The sequence below is a fragment of the Copidosoma floridanum genome, unplaced genomic scaffold (assembly GCF_036245765.1).
Source record: "Copidosoma floridanum isolate Cflo_tuat_1 unplaced genomic scaffold, Cflo_Japanese_pri ptg000001l, whole genome shotgun sequence".
In the NCBI taxonomy this organism is placed as follows: domain Eukaryota; kingdom Metazoa; phylum Arthropoda; class Insecta; order Hymenoptera; family Encyrtidae; genus Copidosoma; species Copidosoma floridanum.
This window is the reverse complement of record NW_028321878.1, coordinates 17,867,385-17,883,578: the sequence shown is the minus strand read 5'-3', so window position 1 is coordinate 17,883,578 and position 16,194 is coordinate 17,867,385. Positions and strand designations below refer to the sequence as shown.

The following is a 16,194-nucleotide window of genomic DNA, read 5'->3' as shown; positions in this document are numbered from 1 at the left end:
AACGAAAAAGCCAACAATCAAAGCTTATTTGCATATACTCTCCACAGCAGCTACCGCCGACTCTCAAACGCAAATTGCCGAGGCGTCAGTAGCAGCAGCTCCAGGACTTCTGGAAATCTCAGCCAAGCAAAGCCAAGCAGCCTTATTTTTTATTTTCCCCTCCCAGTGTACATGAAATTTTTGCCCTCCCCCTCCCCTCTTCTTCATCTGCAAACTCTGCCACTCATCAGCTGCAATCAAGCTTTAGTATGTCGGCCTCTGACGCGCCGCTTGATTGTTTTTACGAGAGAAAAAGAGAAGAAGAGGGCGCGAGATATCGGACGGACGGGGCGTACAAAAAGCAGCTCGCGGGGAAATAAAAGCCGTGCGCTCGTTGCTCACCGACTCGCTCGTTCTCCCACGTGTAATATCAAAACCTCTTTATTTTGGCGCCCAATGCTGCTTTTTTTTCATATAGTCCCGAGCTATTAAATCAGCCTCGTGTCCGGCCCTCTGCAATATATCTTTTGTTTTGGGGTTTTTGCGCACGAGTTGTTGTACATTTTACGAGTTTATCTCGTTTTGTTTTATCTCCTATATGAACATTAATCTTTTTTTTAAACTACTTGTCTTTTAGTGATTTTCGATTCTTGCCCAAACCATCGATCTCAGTGTTGCAATTAACTTGACGCTCATTCAATTTTATCGTCTTTGCCTTGTAAAGTTACATCTGTTTGATGCTCAAAGGTGTGCACCTTATAATTATTTACACATTTTTAATAACGAGTGCGAGAAACATCATTAGTTTGTAGCCACTATTAATGCCTATGTAAGTGTACGACGAGAGAAAGAAAAAAATGACCTCTTTGTTATGATTCTTGGAAAACTAATACATATAGGGCAGGTTTCTGTTTTTTAGTTCTCCTATTCGTTACAGTTGAATATACAATGAGATTGTATACTTGTACTTTTTTAATGATCTATTACAGTTCTCGTGTTAAACTTCAACGAATTTAAGATTTACAAATAAAAAAAATGCAATTTAGTTTCTTGATATGTAAGCAATAATCAAATAGTGTAATGTGGAACAAGAATAAAAAATGTACAAAATTTGACATACGAGTGTCTACATACAGATGTCTCCTTATATCAATCCACTGCATAAACTGTTCCCCAGCCAGATAAATTAACACGTCAAAGTGCAGATGTTTTGATTCTTTTTTCATTTAAGATCTAGAAAAGCATGTATTTTCTCTCTCAATATTCCGCACGAAGCTTTTAAAAAGCATTGGCAAAGAATCAGAGACACTATCCACTTGCATCTTGAAAATATACCCCTTATTATTTCGTGTCGCATCTCTCCAGAGGTGAGTTGTGGATGCACGAAGAACAAAAAAGACTGTACCTGCACACGCACCACACGGGTATGTAATCGGCGGTACATAGTACTATATGGTACTTACAAGCGGGAAAAAAGAGATGGTAAAAAGTAACGGGGGGCAAGCAGGGGGGGGTGTTGTTCTCCACACATGTGGACGCAAGCGGTGGGCATCTTAGTTTAATCACCGCATAAAACGACAAACAATGGCCGCGAACACATGCTCTCTCGGGCAATAACAAAAGTGAAGGAGCGTGGGGCTGTTCTCTGTTGTCTTTAACGCACCGGCGAGCCTCTAAATCGCGCGTACCTACACCGCATGGGACGCTAAAACTGCCCGGACAACCGTAAAAAGCTAAGCTTTGGTCTTCTCCGTGCACGCATTTGCATTATTATGTTGGTGTATGTGTACGCGAGTGGGATAAGCTCCATCTACACGTGCCATACAGGTTGGCGCACGTCCTTTGGTGAATTGTTGTAGCACCGATCGTTGTTAGTTACTGCTGGTACTGATGAGGCGTGGAAAACAAATTCGAGAAACGGTAGTCCATGTCGATAAAATGTCTTTGAGCAATACTTATTCTTTCTGTTTTGAGTGAAGTACTCGACACTCGAGTGCAAAGGCTCAACATTGGGATTTAGTCTGACATCTAAAAATTCATTAGAAATGCACTATTTTTCCAACCCACTTTTTTTACTTCACCACTTGGATAGTTGATCAAGGATTCACGGGGTATAAAAGATATCAAGTCCTGTATTGTTACTTATATTCGAATTTTGTTGGATCCATTTAAATGACGCGGACATCACAATGTAAAATACACTTATAACTTATTAAACAAAACGTTTCCACATGCATACAATTAGGTATCCATGAAGAGTGATATTTTGTCATCTATTTATTAACAATATTTACATAATTTATGTAATATATATTTTTCTGAATAATCATTCATTGTTGTATTTGGATATAGGCAGACTTTAAAAACAAAAATGTGTAATTAATTTTTTAGTTCTATGCCTACATGGTGGCCTTAACACATCATGGAGACTATAATATGTATGATAAATAAAAATGAACCAACTATTTTTGTACTTGTAAAAAGGTAGAATTTTTTATCAAAAAAACCTTATTGTAAATCAATGAAAATCAAGTTATTAAAGTGAACTTAGAAACATTTTGTCATTCAACTTTTTTTTTTATAAAAACCAGTGTCTCCTTGTACATGAGATTGCTCATTTGAAATAATAAAACATTGTCTGGGAGTGTTTAAACAAAAGCCTGGCTTCCGAATCGTGTAGTTCACCAATTCATAAATACCGAACGCATGGAGTTTCAAAGACTACAGTTTTACGTCCAAATCCAACGTATTGTGAATAATAACTTTGAAAAATGAAATACGAGCCGTCGACAGATCGACCAACATCCAACCGTAAAAATCCAAACGCATCTTCCGCGTGGCCGACCCTTACAAATCCACGCGAGATACTCGATTGATAAAAAAAAAAAAAAAAAAATGAGAAAAAAACACCGTAAAAGCAACCATCAATGAAAGATCGAGAAACAGTCCGACCATCCGTAAGAGAAAAAAAAAAAAATCATCCCTCCCCCGTCCCGCGACGGAGTAACAATAAGAAAAAGGCACCAACGGCATCCTTGGGCATTGTGCGATAGAGGAAACCGGTATACCATATATAGCTACTCGCTCCGGATCGAGACGAGAGATCCGTCCGTCTGTCAGCGCTCTTTCCTCTTTCTGTATCTCATTCGTTCCGGAGCGGCTCGCTCTTTCTTTACCTGCGCGACCCAGTCAGTCGGAAGATATTAATATAACTAAAATCATCCGCAGCCCCGCTGCTCTACACGAGTACAATGTACAATCGGGGATAAGGTATATGCGTACCTTACGTGGGTATTATACGCGTGTCCGGCACAATGCCAATGTTTGCGCTACGGATTAGAAGAGAGAGAAAAAGGAGGCTTGAGCCCCTGTGAGGGAAAACTCATGTCCCGCTGGCATAGGTACATGGATTTTCGCTGGATCGGCTCATGGATCGTTTACAATAAATCGCAGTTTCGTATAACTATACGTGTATACTCACATCCGTGGTACAATGTGTACGTAACAGATGGCTGATCGGACGTGAAGGTATATATACCTGAGAAAGATATTACGAAGACGTTGAACTAAGGTGTGCACAATACACTTGGTACAGTTTTACCCCAATTTTGCTTGTGTATTTGTCGATGGATGCCCAAATCGATAGCAGCATCATAGAGATGGAGGTTCACGGGAGATGATTCTTTTTATGGTTACCCTGGCCTTTGTCTTTCTGCGTGAATTTTATTCACATTTCCAAGGAATTTCCTGTTTTTCGATCATTGACAATCCATCTACTGAACATTCTAGATCACCTGTGTGGCATGTACATATAAAAAAATGAAACACTTGGTTGGACATGTAAGTAATTCCATGTGAAAGTAGTCATGCGAGAAATCATTGGTCACAAATAGTTCGATAGTTTAATCGTTTGACTGATTGGGCCACCGAGACACAGTGGCAAGCGGATGTTATTATGCCCATAAAACAAATGTACTTTCATTCCTTACGCGCCATAAAAAACGGTAGCTTTGACGATGAAAATTTCAAGTAAACGAGCGATCCTTCTGCAAACAAGGTGTGGGTACTCGTATTTTAGTTGTGGCTGTACACAGCCCTCGACGACCTCCAGCGGTCCATAAACCAGACGACGAAGCAGCTCATCAACAGAGACAAAGTCGCGCGAACCGTGGATGCGCGCCGGTGTCCGAAGCGAGTCGAGGAGTGAAAGAAACAAAGAGAAGACGGAGAACTTGGGCGAGGAAAAAAGACGAGTTGGCTGAAAAAGGGATGGAGAGGAGGAGGAGGCAGCCAAACTGCACGAAGAGTGTAAATAATACCAAGGCTGATTGTGGGCGTGGCCGAGAGAACTCTAAAAAGCCTCGACTGTATATCAGAGGGTTTACTACCCTTCCGTTGCGTTTTCTTTCTTTTTTTTTCCCTGCCCTCCTCCCTCCTGCACCGAGACTCACCTCCATGTACTCCTTCTACCGAGTTGTTGGGTTTCTCGTACGCGTGTCTCTTTCGCTGAGGGGATAAAGGGATGTCCGTCGTGTGCCGACGAAAGAAGAACAAGTATCGCGAAGGAAAAATAGGACAGGTGCAGCAGTGTACTAATACCAGAGCAGAGATGGCAGAGAGTGTGAACAAAAATGTGGCTGTTGTCTTCCTGGTCGAAGGCAAAAGTAGCGAAAACAATCAGGACGTGTCAGATGAACATACAGTTCCAATCGGGGTCCATTTCTTCCGCGCAAAATTGGACAATGTTTCCGTACAAACCGTAACAAAAGTTTTCTTATCCGAAGCAAACGAAAAATGTGTATTGGCGAAGGAGCCGAGCACCAAGCGATTCTCGAAACGCGCGGTATAGGTACTTTCGCCGCGGTATGTCCGAGAGACGGCGCTTAGGCGTTCTCCAGTGAAGCGTGGCACCGGTGGGGGGGAGACAGTCTCGATTACTTGAAAAACCGGATTCCATCCGCGCGAAACTGATGTTTCCCGTATTTACGTAGATGGCGTGCCGCGACGACTGCGGCCATACATCTCTCCCCTTCCATTTCGGTCGACCAACCGGACGCAGATCGATCATTTCTCGCTTTGGCTCTTTCTTCCTTCCATTTACAAACCGAGGTTTAAACGGACTCTCATTGCAAACGTTACGAGCATTTTCTGTCTGGTTGCGGAAATCTCAATGCTGGAACAGTTTCAACTATTGCATATATTTTGAGAGAGAAAAACAAGTACAATTTTTAATCTCAATTAAGGCCAGCTCTTGCGTGATCTGCTCCACACCGTTTGACAAACCACGTGATCGGTCCAAGCCAATCAGATTGCGAATAAAATTGCTTCGTTTCGCGATCCATTCATATTTCACATCAAACCAATATAGTTAATTCGAGCAACTCGAGTCCATTTGTAGCCCCGATGAGACGTAATATGATGGACTGATCCGCGAGCAACTATCCGTTTGAGCCAACTAGGAGTATTTTCCGTCTACTCGGTTTGCTAAGAACAATAGACCACAGAGGGAGCGAGCAAAGGTCCGCAGACAGGCCGATCCAGGGACATACGTACAAAGGGAAGAAGATTTTCCAAATAATTTCACGTAAGCGCGCATCCCCTTTGTTTGCGAGTTCGCTCGCTCGCCCGCAAAAATCTAAATCCTTCTTCGTCTTTTTTTTTTTTTTATGACTCTACCTCCCCCCCCCGCCTCCATATCGCTTTTTCATACGGTCTAACAATATGATGCGTTCGCCTCCGTGGACGCACGCGGTGGTTGATTTCGCGGAGCAAAAAGAAACTCTCTTTCTCGTCCACTTGGTGGACATGTCATATGCGAATCCGAGCAGAGGATGGATTTTGGCAAAGGCACCAGATATATATGTCTACCCCCACTCCCTCAGTCTCTGTTTCTCTTCCTCCCTGTCCTTCGCTTCGCGGCTCGATGAGCCAGATTAAATTCTTTCAAGCCCCCTTGGCCCCCTCTTCCCTCCCCGTTTTGACCACCTACTTCTACTAAAACTGCAAACCCCCGTCTCCCTCTCGCTCCCTTTCCATCTCTCGCGTCCCAAGGCTTTGACACTGTACCTTTATGGACATCAGAGTGTGTATATATATATACATGTGTGTGAATAGAAAAAAAAGGAGAGCTCATCAATCGTGAGAGGTTGGAGTTAAGGTATCCCGAAGGGCTCAATCTTACGGTTCTCTATCGGCCATTAGCTTTTCGCGTCTTAGCGGAGGTGATGACACTTTCGACAAAAATCCACGCCCACATCGTCACAGCGGCTGTCGATGGATCTCCAATTTGCGATAGGAACTCGTACTAGTTCACGCGAAAAGTGCAGAAACAATACCGCGTAATGGAATTATTCGAGGAAAAGGGTCGAGTTGCCGTGCCGCCGCAGATTTTCCCTCGATTCATAAGCATATTTGCCTCGCCAAAGCCAATTTGCGGAGTACACCGGTACGCTTCTGTCACAACTACTCGACTTTCGTTACCATCACCTGGCTGGCTTCGATTTTATTAAATTACCGTCCACCCTTATTCTCGAGCGGTTCGCCAAAGTGTTTTGAACAAGGGAAGAAAATAACTACTCTGGCACTTTTCGAGTCTTTGGAGCTCTTTGCATGGTTTTGCTTGAAAAATGCGCGCTTCGTCCATCAATCCAGTTTGCTACGTACGGTGACGGACTCCTTGTACAGCACACCTAATACGTTTAAGAGGCAAACAGGAGGAAGAAGAAGGAGAGTGCGAGAAAGGAGTGGATCTCATTTAGGCCGGCAATTTATTCTCGCGTCTCCCGTAATTAACGCGCTCGAGCGTCCAAGAGGGGAACGGAAAAGTCTTATGCGTGTGTGTGCGCGAGAGTTGGATAATTCGTTCAATTCCTCTTTGTCTCGAGCTTTACTCGTTTCTTTAATCCTCCACTTTTTGCGTTCACTCTAAGCTAAAAGAGTGTGTGATGTAAAGTGCTGTATTTGAAAAATATCATTATGCAGTGGTAACGACTTAATGGAAAATATGAAGTTTAACTTCTTTAATCGTACAAGTATTAGATTTAAATTAATAATGAGAATAAATTCTAAATTAATGATTCGTATAGACGAACGTACAATTATTTTAGATTCACAGTTACACCTCTAAGCCATGAATTTTTCAAGATTCAAACTGGCACACTAGTATACTTAGAGAAAAAGTAGTAGCTAATCCTAAGATAAATTATATTGATTGAGGCTAAGGAGAGGGAGCATCGGTACCTCTTCATTACATAAGAAAGTGTACATGTATACATATAACCCAAAAAGGTTCCTTGGGAGCTCGCTTGGGAGGGACTTAATAAATATATAACTTCAAATGGTTGCCAAATTACTTTAAGTTGGCAATTGTATTTCGATAGAATCGTGGTCACATGAACTCCTATTGAGGTTACCCCGAAACTTTTATGTTCCAAAAAATCTCTATTATTATTCAATTGCCATCATTAACGATTGAATAAAAAATTCTACAAATCCTTGAGAAAAGGTGTTACGTTTTCTTGTTCCATCCAAACGATGATGTTTCGATTTGTGCACCTTTTGAAAAAATCATCTAACTACCTTGTACAAAAGTGAGATTTGCAATGGAATTTTTATGCAAATTGGTGGTTCGTAGTGTCATCGGGATTCATGGGCAGAACTGATTACCTGCGCGATGACTGCGTGGGAGTCGATGCTCGTCAAAATGACGCCCACCTCGCACACTTTTGCGCACAGCTTGGTTTCTTGTCCATCGTTGAAGCCTCAAGAAAATAATCCTTGACAGCTGAAAGAAACAGAGTGATGCTTTAGCTAACTGTTTTATAGCTTTGCAGGAAAGAATATCATGTTCATTCCAAGCGAGAAAATTTTTGCCAAACTTTACTATATAAGTATAGTAGAAACAATCTAAATTCAGTGTACGACCAACTTATTTTAATAGTCTTAAATATGTTGAATAATTAAACGTATAATCTTGCGAAAGTAAAATACCCTGTCCTGTCTATTGTCAGCAGTAATGACTTCTGCTAATACAAACATTTATTTTCCATGAAGTATTAATATCCTGTTGTTTTTATAGTTCATTTTCTTTAACTCCAGTATCATAAATATTGTAAAATTAAGTTCTGAAATATATACTTAGTCATGTTTTAGGTTTACATAAACTTGAAACAAAGTCCATTTTAACATGCAAATTAGTAAAAACTTAAAAGATTATGTGAAGTTTTTGATTTTTACATTCCACACAAATATTATGTATCTTCGCATCAATTTTAAATTTATACTAATTTCTGTATCCGTAAATATAATCTTCATATCAATGAAAATGTTAACGCAAAGAGCCGTAGTGATGTCGCGTGTAGCGAAAATAAATAAAAATTGTAAAATATATGACTTAAGCATCGGTTGTAAGCCATTGCAGCTGAAGAATAACAAGAAAATGTTTTATTTTGTTTCAGAAAGGGACCTTAATCAGCTAGCTTATCGGTTTGGTTTAGGTAATATGCACTTTTTGTTTTCATTTTAATTAATAATGATCCATGCTTTAAATTAAGGTACCTTTCTGTAACACCTCACTCGGTCTTTTAACAAACACCCATCCCAACAACCCGTTTTCCTCGTATCCTTCGATAAAAACCGTTTCGCCTCTCGTGCAGCTTTTAATCGCATATTAAAAAATTAATTAAAAAACCCACTCGAAACAAAACAAAATACATGCCCATTAAAAGCCAAACACAACAAGCAGAACAAACAAACAAACGAGCAAATAAGAGCCAAGGCTGCAAAGAACACCAAAGAGCTCTTCATCCGCGGAGTGGCGGCTCCTTTACTTCGTTGATTCTCGGGCAGTGTATCCTATATATATATATGCGCCACCGATGCTGCTGCAGCCGCTCTCTCGGGAGAGAGATAGCCCGTCTGTATAATTACGGGTTGTCACCTCGTCAGATGTACACGTATACACGTGTGCGCAACGACGACTCAGACGCGCGCGTGTACGTGAGATATAGAAAGGGGTAATCGGCGCCGCACAATCAAAAAGACTTGCGCTGATGGAGCAGCGCATGGTGCAGGAGGAGATGCAGCAGTCCTGGAGATCAGCTCTTTAAGAGCTCTCATCCCCCTCCCCCCCTCTCTCTCTGCTCCCAAATTGTGTTTTATCGCTCTGCCTTTCTTGCGCTCCACCGGACTCATCAAAATCAAAGTCACCTGTCCCTCTCTCTCTCTCTTGCTCAGCTCGTTTTATCTCTCTCTTTTGATTCTTTTTCTTTTCTTTTCATTCACTTTTTTTCTCTTCCTCCGCTTGAAATTTAAATGCAGTAGTCGGTGCGAGTAATAATAAAGCGCGCCCGCGCTTCGTTTATATGCAGATATACGCGTCTTAACTGCCTGATTAGGTTGGGTGGTGATTCTTTATTGCTCTGCTTCTGGTTTTCACCTTTTTCTTCTTTTTCTTTTTTTTACACTCGAAATCGTGCTTTTAGTGACTATCTGTATACAATGGCTAGTGTGATGCTCGGAGAGTTTGGCCACGTTTCAATATTGCATTTATTGATACCTCATTGATTTCCTTCATCAATTCTCTATAGTTTCCACTTTGAGTCAATGTAATTCATTGTATATAAATCTACTGGAAGTTGAACACATTGATTGGTACTTGAGTGCACCTAAATTATGAATACGATCAGTAGAGATTATGATGTTTAGTTGTCGAGTGACGTTCAACTTTTGACTCTAAAATTTTGAACAAAGTACTGTAAATTTGATGGCAAAAAAGAAAATATTGTCCTTAAGTACAAATCGAGCAAAACGTAATAGTGACATTATAAAATACTGAATCTGCAAATTATTCCCTAAAATTACTACAATCTATTTTACGATCCCATTTACGATTATTGCGAAATCGTTAATTTCAGTTCCACAATCTGGCAAACCTAGAAGATACTCGATTTACCAACACATCAGCATGTTTCAAGTTAACCTTTTCACTGATTCTACATATCAAGTCATACAATTGTGAACATTTTCAATGAAAAATGTAAGTTAACTGCAATGTCACAGAATATTTAGTATACAATCCGTGCGCATGAACAAACAAAATCATTTCAATTACCGATCATCCCGTGGCTCGCGATTTAATACAGCCGAACAAAATGAAGTCGTGATAATAATCCACAAACAGACGTCGGCATATAACTCTTTGCGCGTGTAGCAAAGTTAAATATCTTGCGCTGTGTATTATGTACATACCCACACGCAGCCAAGAAACGGGAGGCAAAACCCCATTGCAGGGCCTCGGCAGCTGTTGTCCGGACGATAAGATCATCGCCTCGTGCACATCTTATACGTGTAGATATACATCGTTCGTGCATTTGTGCGCGTGTGTGCAACGGTGCAACGTTGAGCCGAGGAATGAAAGTTTCGATTAAACGGTCGTGTTTCGTGCCCCCGGTAGTACTCCAGACGTGAAAAATATCGATTTTATTAAGATCCGAAAGCTGTATCCTGCACACATGCGTGTATGTATAATATTACGCGTGCTTATGGTGCAGATTGCATCGTTGCGAGTATTGAAAGCTGGAAAAGGATTTTTACGTTGTATTAATCACGTTAGCCTCTTATTCGCAATGCTACTTTTCAATGAAAACCCATTTGTAGGTTTTTTATCGCTTGGCAGGGGTTTTCAGAACTTGACATGAAAATAACGTCATAATCTCTTACTCTACTCGATACCTCAAAACAAATACGTCACATCATCATCATTAACGTAAGTAGAGACAACGATTCCACGACTCGGGAACCACCAATTATATTTCCCTTTCTTTCCGATGGAGGCCCGTGCGCGTCCTTCAAGGATAACGACAAGTAATGAAAATCCGCGGGTCGAGCTCGGTTTTTCAAAAATAAATCACACCCCGGATAAACGAGTACACGTGCGCGGGCTATACCTCCGCAATCGGACATTATACGGATCGGCCCCTCGGATGAGCAAGCGCTCGGCGATCGCGCGCCCCTCTGAGCCATGAGAAATTCGCGCGCATTGATCCGAGGGAGAAACAAAACGCCAGACGGGCAATTGCGCGCGTACACTTAGGTATATATACACGCGTGTACTATACTTACTCGGACGGAGAGACAGGTAGGATGAATATGCGAGTGAGCGGACATCGGAGGGGGAGGTAGAGCGCGAAGGACCAAAGCCGTAAGTGGAGAGTTTAGAGGGATTTCATTAAATCATATGGATTGGGGATATAATGTATGTTATTGAGGCCCCGGGGCCCATTGGAATCGCGCTCTATAAGTTGTGTAGCGGGTCCAATTTTAGGTTGGGGTGGTCACACACATGTGAGAGCCTCTCGCGCGCCTTCGGAAGAACCGAGGAGGAAAAGGGAGACGATCGCCGGGTTACAGTGTACACACTATATACGTACATATATATATGAACTGTGGGATGGGGGGAGAGAAAAGGAACCCGCCACTTATGTGCTCGGAGAGTGGGTACGGGACAGGAGAGTAAGAGAAATAAAAGAGAGATATTGGCGCGCACGCCGACCCGAAATCACTGCCATTTAGGTAATTCGTAATGAATAGCTCCTTACTCTCTCTCTGCCCTTTTCGGCTGTTTGTGCCTGCCTGACTTTGGATTGCTGGGCTATTTTTTTTTTTTTTTTTTTTTTTTTTTTTTTTTCTTACACAGTTCAAAGCACGCGTTTTGTAGGGGATTTTTTTTTTTTTGTTTGGTTGCAAAACAACAAGGGGTGCGATCGGCCCAAGCAAAATGACAATTGTCGGTGTTGGCGCAGCCTGTCGTCGTATATCATGGCGCCCTTTGGGTTGGCCGGTGATTCGCCGAAAAAAAGGCAACGTAACGAGCGCCGAACGCGTGTCTCCGTTTTTCTTCCTTTGAGCCTTCGTGTGGGTTAATGATGCGTTTTGCCATTTCTTCTTTTGCGCCACACCGGTGTGATATCGATACAGCCGCAGATGGGGCATTTTCATGCAAAACATTCCTGGGACTTAATGATCGGGACGATTAGGTCTGCCCGCTGAACAGAGGAATTTCATCGAGTTGTATGTGCATAGATCCGTTAAAGTGTTTTCGATGGTACATGGTGGACAGAGACGTTTTGCCTTTTTTTCGAAAGCTATTGCGAAAGGCCGGACAATTAGTACTTCGGGGAACCGAGCGATTTGTCAAATTCTTGCAAGCAAGGATTAATTCCTACTTGTTCATTCATAACTTCGTAATCGCATAAAAATCACATTTGCTGTTTACTAATGTTTTCACTATCGTTATGAGATAAAGCAAACAAATTCAATGCAAATGCCCAATTGGAACTGGAGAAAACAAAAATAATGCCGATTACAGGGCAGTGGCTTAGTGATAAGCTCTTTTTTTTCAAATTATCACCGAATTGGGACAAGGTCATGGATGTAATTCTTTGATAAAATTATCGAATTTGTGATTTATCATTGACTGACTTTTGTCGCTGGTTAGTGTCAAATTGATACCAGATATCTAGAGCCCTCTCCAAATGAACTCATCTATTAATTTGCCTGGAATTCTATATGTGGCTTGCGTATATACACATTTTCTGTGTTCATGTATTACTGTGACTCTGCTTTCATCTTGATATAGATTATCACATCACTCAGCCAGTTGAATCATATATTTATTGTGTGCCTATTTTATAAAACTTATCATTATAGATAAAAATTTGGAACTAACTTAAATCTGTACATTGCCCCTATACGTCCTTACTAGCCCAGATAGTTGACACATGAAGATTTGTTCCATGTTTGCTGAATCCACTGTAATGACAGTACAGTTTTGTATGCAAGCGAAAGAGGACAAGAAATACTTTACATCAGCCGAGATATCGGATTCAAATAATTGTTCATGATAAACAAATGACAAATTTGAATCTATATTTGAATGAAGAAAGTTAAAGTTGTTTAAAACTCAATGCGAGCGATGCGGTACTCGAGCACGTGGAAAACAATAAATCAAAGACCAACAAATGATATTGTAAAACGAAAAAGAAAATAATCGTTCGCTCCAACTCGTTTGTCGATATCGATATTTTTTAAAATAGTCTATATAGTGAGCATTGTAAAAAGTGTATTTTGATACTTAGTCCAAGAAATTAATGCACAAGTGGCTTTTACAACAACTACACGGTGCCCTTCAGGTAGTTCATACAGCTCAGTTTCTCAACTTAGTTCTGAAGTAGTTAATCATTGATTTTTCAAATAATTTTTGTTGTTCATCGTCAGTTGACACCTCGGTATGATCTAATAAACTTTTACACATTATAAAACTAACAAAAAAAATACTCGATAATTTACAACATCGAAGGTGTGACTTTAGAGAAATATAGTTTTATGATAAATGTATGACAGTACTTAAGTTATAATCAACATCATGAGGGAACTCATCAATAAAGTTTAAATGAAAGTTCAATTTTAATACTAAGTCACTGACATATTGGGTATATATGTATAGGACAAAAACGACTTAGACAATAATTTTTGCAATAACCGTTATGATCTAGCTCAAATTCGGCTCTAATTTAATAAAGGCGACTATATGCGACTCAGCCCTGAGCGACGCAAGTTCAGTGATTGCGTTCCGAAAGTAGGAAAAGATAGTCACAAATTTGGTATTTATAGCGAAAAAAAGGAGAATAAAGGCAGTGGACGAGAAAAGTGCAAGCTGCTTGTAAATTAAAAGCAAATACAACTCGACGAAGCTCATCAAAAAAGGAGAGAGAGGACTCACGACAAATCGGAGCCCTTCAATATTTCCAAGTCGGCCGCATCGATCAGAGAGGCGCTCGACGTGAGCGCGCATACATTATCCACATATAAATACACACCTCCTTCGCGGCGCTATTTATACATAGCTGATAAACACATGCGCATCCCTCCCACGGATCCTCGTCTTGGAAATATCGAGGGTATCCCCCCGCACGGGCGCGCCGCCCCCGTCTTCCACGAGAAAAGCTCGATTGGAACCTAATATTTGCTCGCGCGGAATGACAGATTTCCGAGTTTAATCTGACCGAATCCAAAAGCCATACCCCCGGAGAGCTTTTCTGATGGCTGGGCGCCCGCTTATCTCGTGAGAATTGATACTCGCGTTTTGTTGTTGTTGTTGTTGCCTCCACTGCTGCTCTCACTCGTGGATTATGGGCCGAACCGAGATGGAAAGGGGCGATGATGCTTTCACGCGTATTTATATTTCTTTGTAAAGAATATGCTGTCGCTATTTTAAAGAATCACGATGGAGCTCTGCTGTGTGTGTACATGTGACGGAGGAGGGCACAACCATTCCACAAACGCACTTTGCCGTATGACTTTTTCTTCTGTAACTTGAGAATAAAAAAAAGAAGGTGTTTTGATGCTTCGTTGAACACGTTAAAGTAGATTTGTCTGAGAAATAAATCCCACTCCTTTTTTTTGAAATAAAAAAAAGAGACCGAAGGGCTGAGCACTGAGCAAGTTAGTGTATTTTGAGTCATGATTTTCAAAACTCTAGCGAAATTAAAAAAAAAAAAAAACTAGTTACAAGACATTTCGAAGTGTGCAGCTCTTAAGCAGAAATAAAAGAAAACGTTTTTTCATAGTCACACTTTTATTTCTAAGAGTTTATGTTTGTATGTAAATGATTGTGCCCAAGACCGTCAAAGTACCAAAGATGCAATAAATATACCTAACATAAGCAACATTCATACTTTGTGTAGGAACAATTTCATTAAAAATTGATCTCGTCGACCACCCAAACAGAGAGTTATATAAGTGAAAAGATCTGGGTCCTCTGTAAAATCAAAGTGTATTAAAGTACACGTTGAAATTTCTGTTTTTTATAAAATGCATTAAGTATAGTAGTCTTGATAAACATTTCATGAACAACCAAATTGATGCTCGTGATCTCATTTCACCTATTACATTAAACAAAACTATTGTTTTTCTTCAACGATTGACATACGAAGGCTGTAGAGGGTAAAACATTTTTGTCACCGATTTTACACACTTAAATCTGTGACAGCCAAGTTTGTTCTCTCCACAGCTTTTCTACATTGATTTTTTCCATTCAAAGTGTCCAATTTAATGGAACTGGTTAACCACTTGGTTAACCACTTGGTGAACCAAAGCTTGGGTTGTCCTTAAAATTATTATCTACGCTACACTATTATGTATTTTATAAAAAACCAAAATTTCAACTGCACACTTTATACGTGCAATTTACCACTCTTGGATATACGGTGTGACCACTGACGTGCTGTGCAATTAAAAAAAATTGTTGTCTCCATGACTAAAATAAAATCACTTTCCGTGAAAAAAATCGTAATCCATACCAAAAGAAATTCCGAATCGCCAGCTACAGATGGTAATAGCAGCTCGTATCACCGTAAAACTCAACTCAATTCCACACATAGACACACACACCACACACAGCCCTCTATCTTCTCGGTGAAATGATGTCCAACAACAACAACAACAACAACAACAATAACAACAACCACGTCAACGATCGTTCATCCCCCTTATTTATTTTTTTGTTTTCTCCGTGCTGTTGCAGAGGTGCCACGACTGGAGAAATCACCACTGCTGGCGAACGGGTACAATCATCCACCGACGCACCTGAGCCACATGCAGTTCATGCAGCTGGGAGGCCACCCAGGCGCCGGTCACACGGCCATACTGTCCCCGGCTAGTCTGCCCCATCACCTGCAGGCCCAGGCCCAGGCGAGGGCCGCCGAGCAGGGGCTCAAGGTCAACCACAACATTCCCAACATGGAGACGCTCGCGAGGTATGCACATTATCATCATTATTAGTATAGTCGTACGCTGTTTCTTCCCGCATCTTCTCCGATCTTATTACCTCCCTGTGCCGTGTGTGTGTTTATATATATATATATATATATATACCCTTCAATTGGCAGCCGGCCGGTGCTTGCACATGTGTGTGTGTGGGTGCACAAAGCGACTGATTATTGTTATTTTCCTCGCAATCTCCCCTCCCATCCCTCTCTAGCGAAAGAGCCTTACAGTGTCTTGCCGTGCAAATTTATCGCGCGCCTACGTATATATATACGCGTGTGTACGTTTCGCCTCCCTCGCTGAATTGCTGTATTTATGAGTTTGGAAAAATTGAGGGCTTGCAAAGGGCACGTCCCCGAGACCGGCCACGCGTTTTCGCGGTAGCGTCGA

The 16,194-nt window shown here is 41.2% G+C and overlaps 1 protein-coding gene across 2 annotated transcripts in view; it reads left to right on the top strand.

Annotated features, from left to right (window-relative positions):
- dac (dachshund family transcription factor) overlaps positions 1–16,194 on the top strand; it is a 392,393-nt gene that overhangs the window by 163,961 nt on the left and 212,238 nt on the right. For both annotated transcript variants that reach the window (XM_089591784.1, XM_089591754.1), the window contains 2 exons: positions 8,436–8,474; positions 15,563–15,794. In XM_089591784.1, the coding sequence (XP_089447910.1) occupies positions 8,436–8,474; positions 15,563–15,794 (271 nt within the window). The remainder of the gene's footprint in view (positions 1–8,435; positions 8,475–15,562; positions 15,795–16,194) is intronic.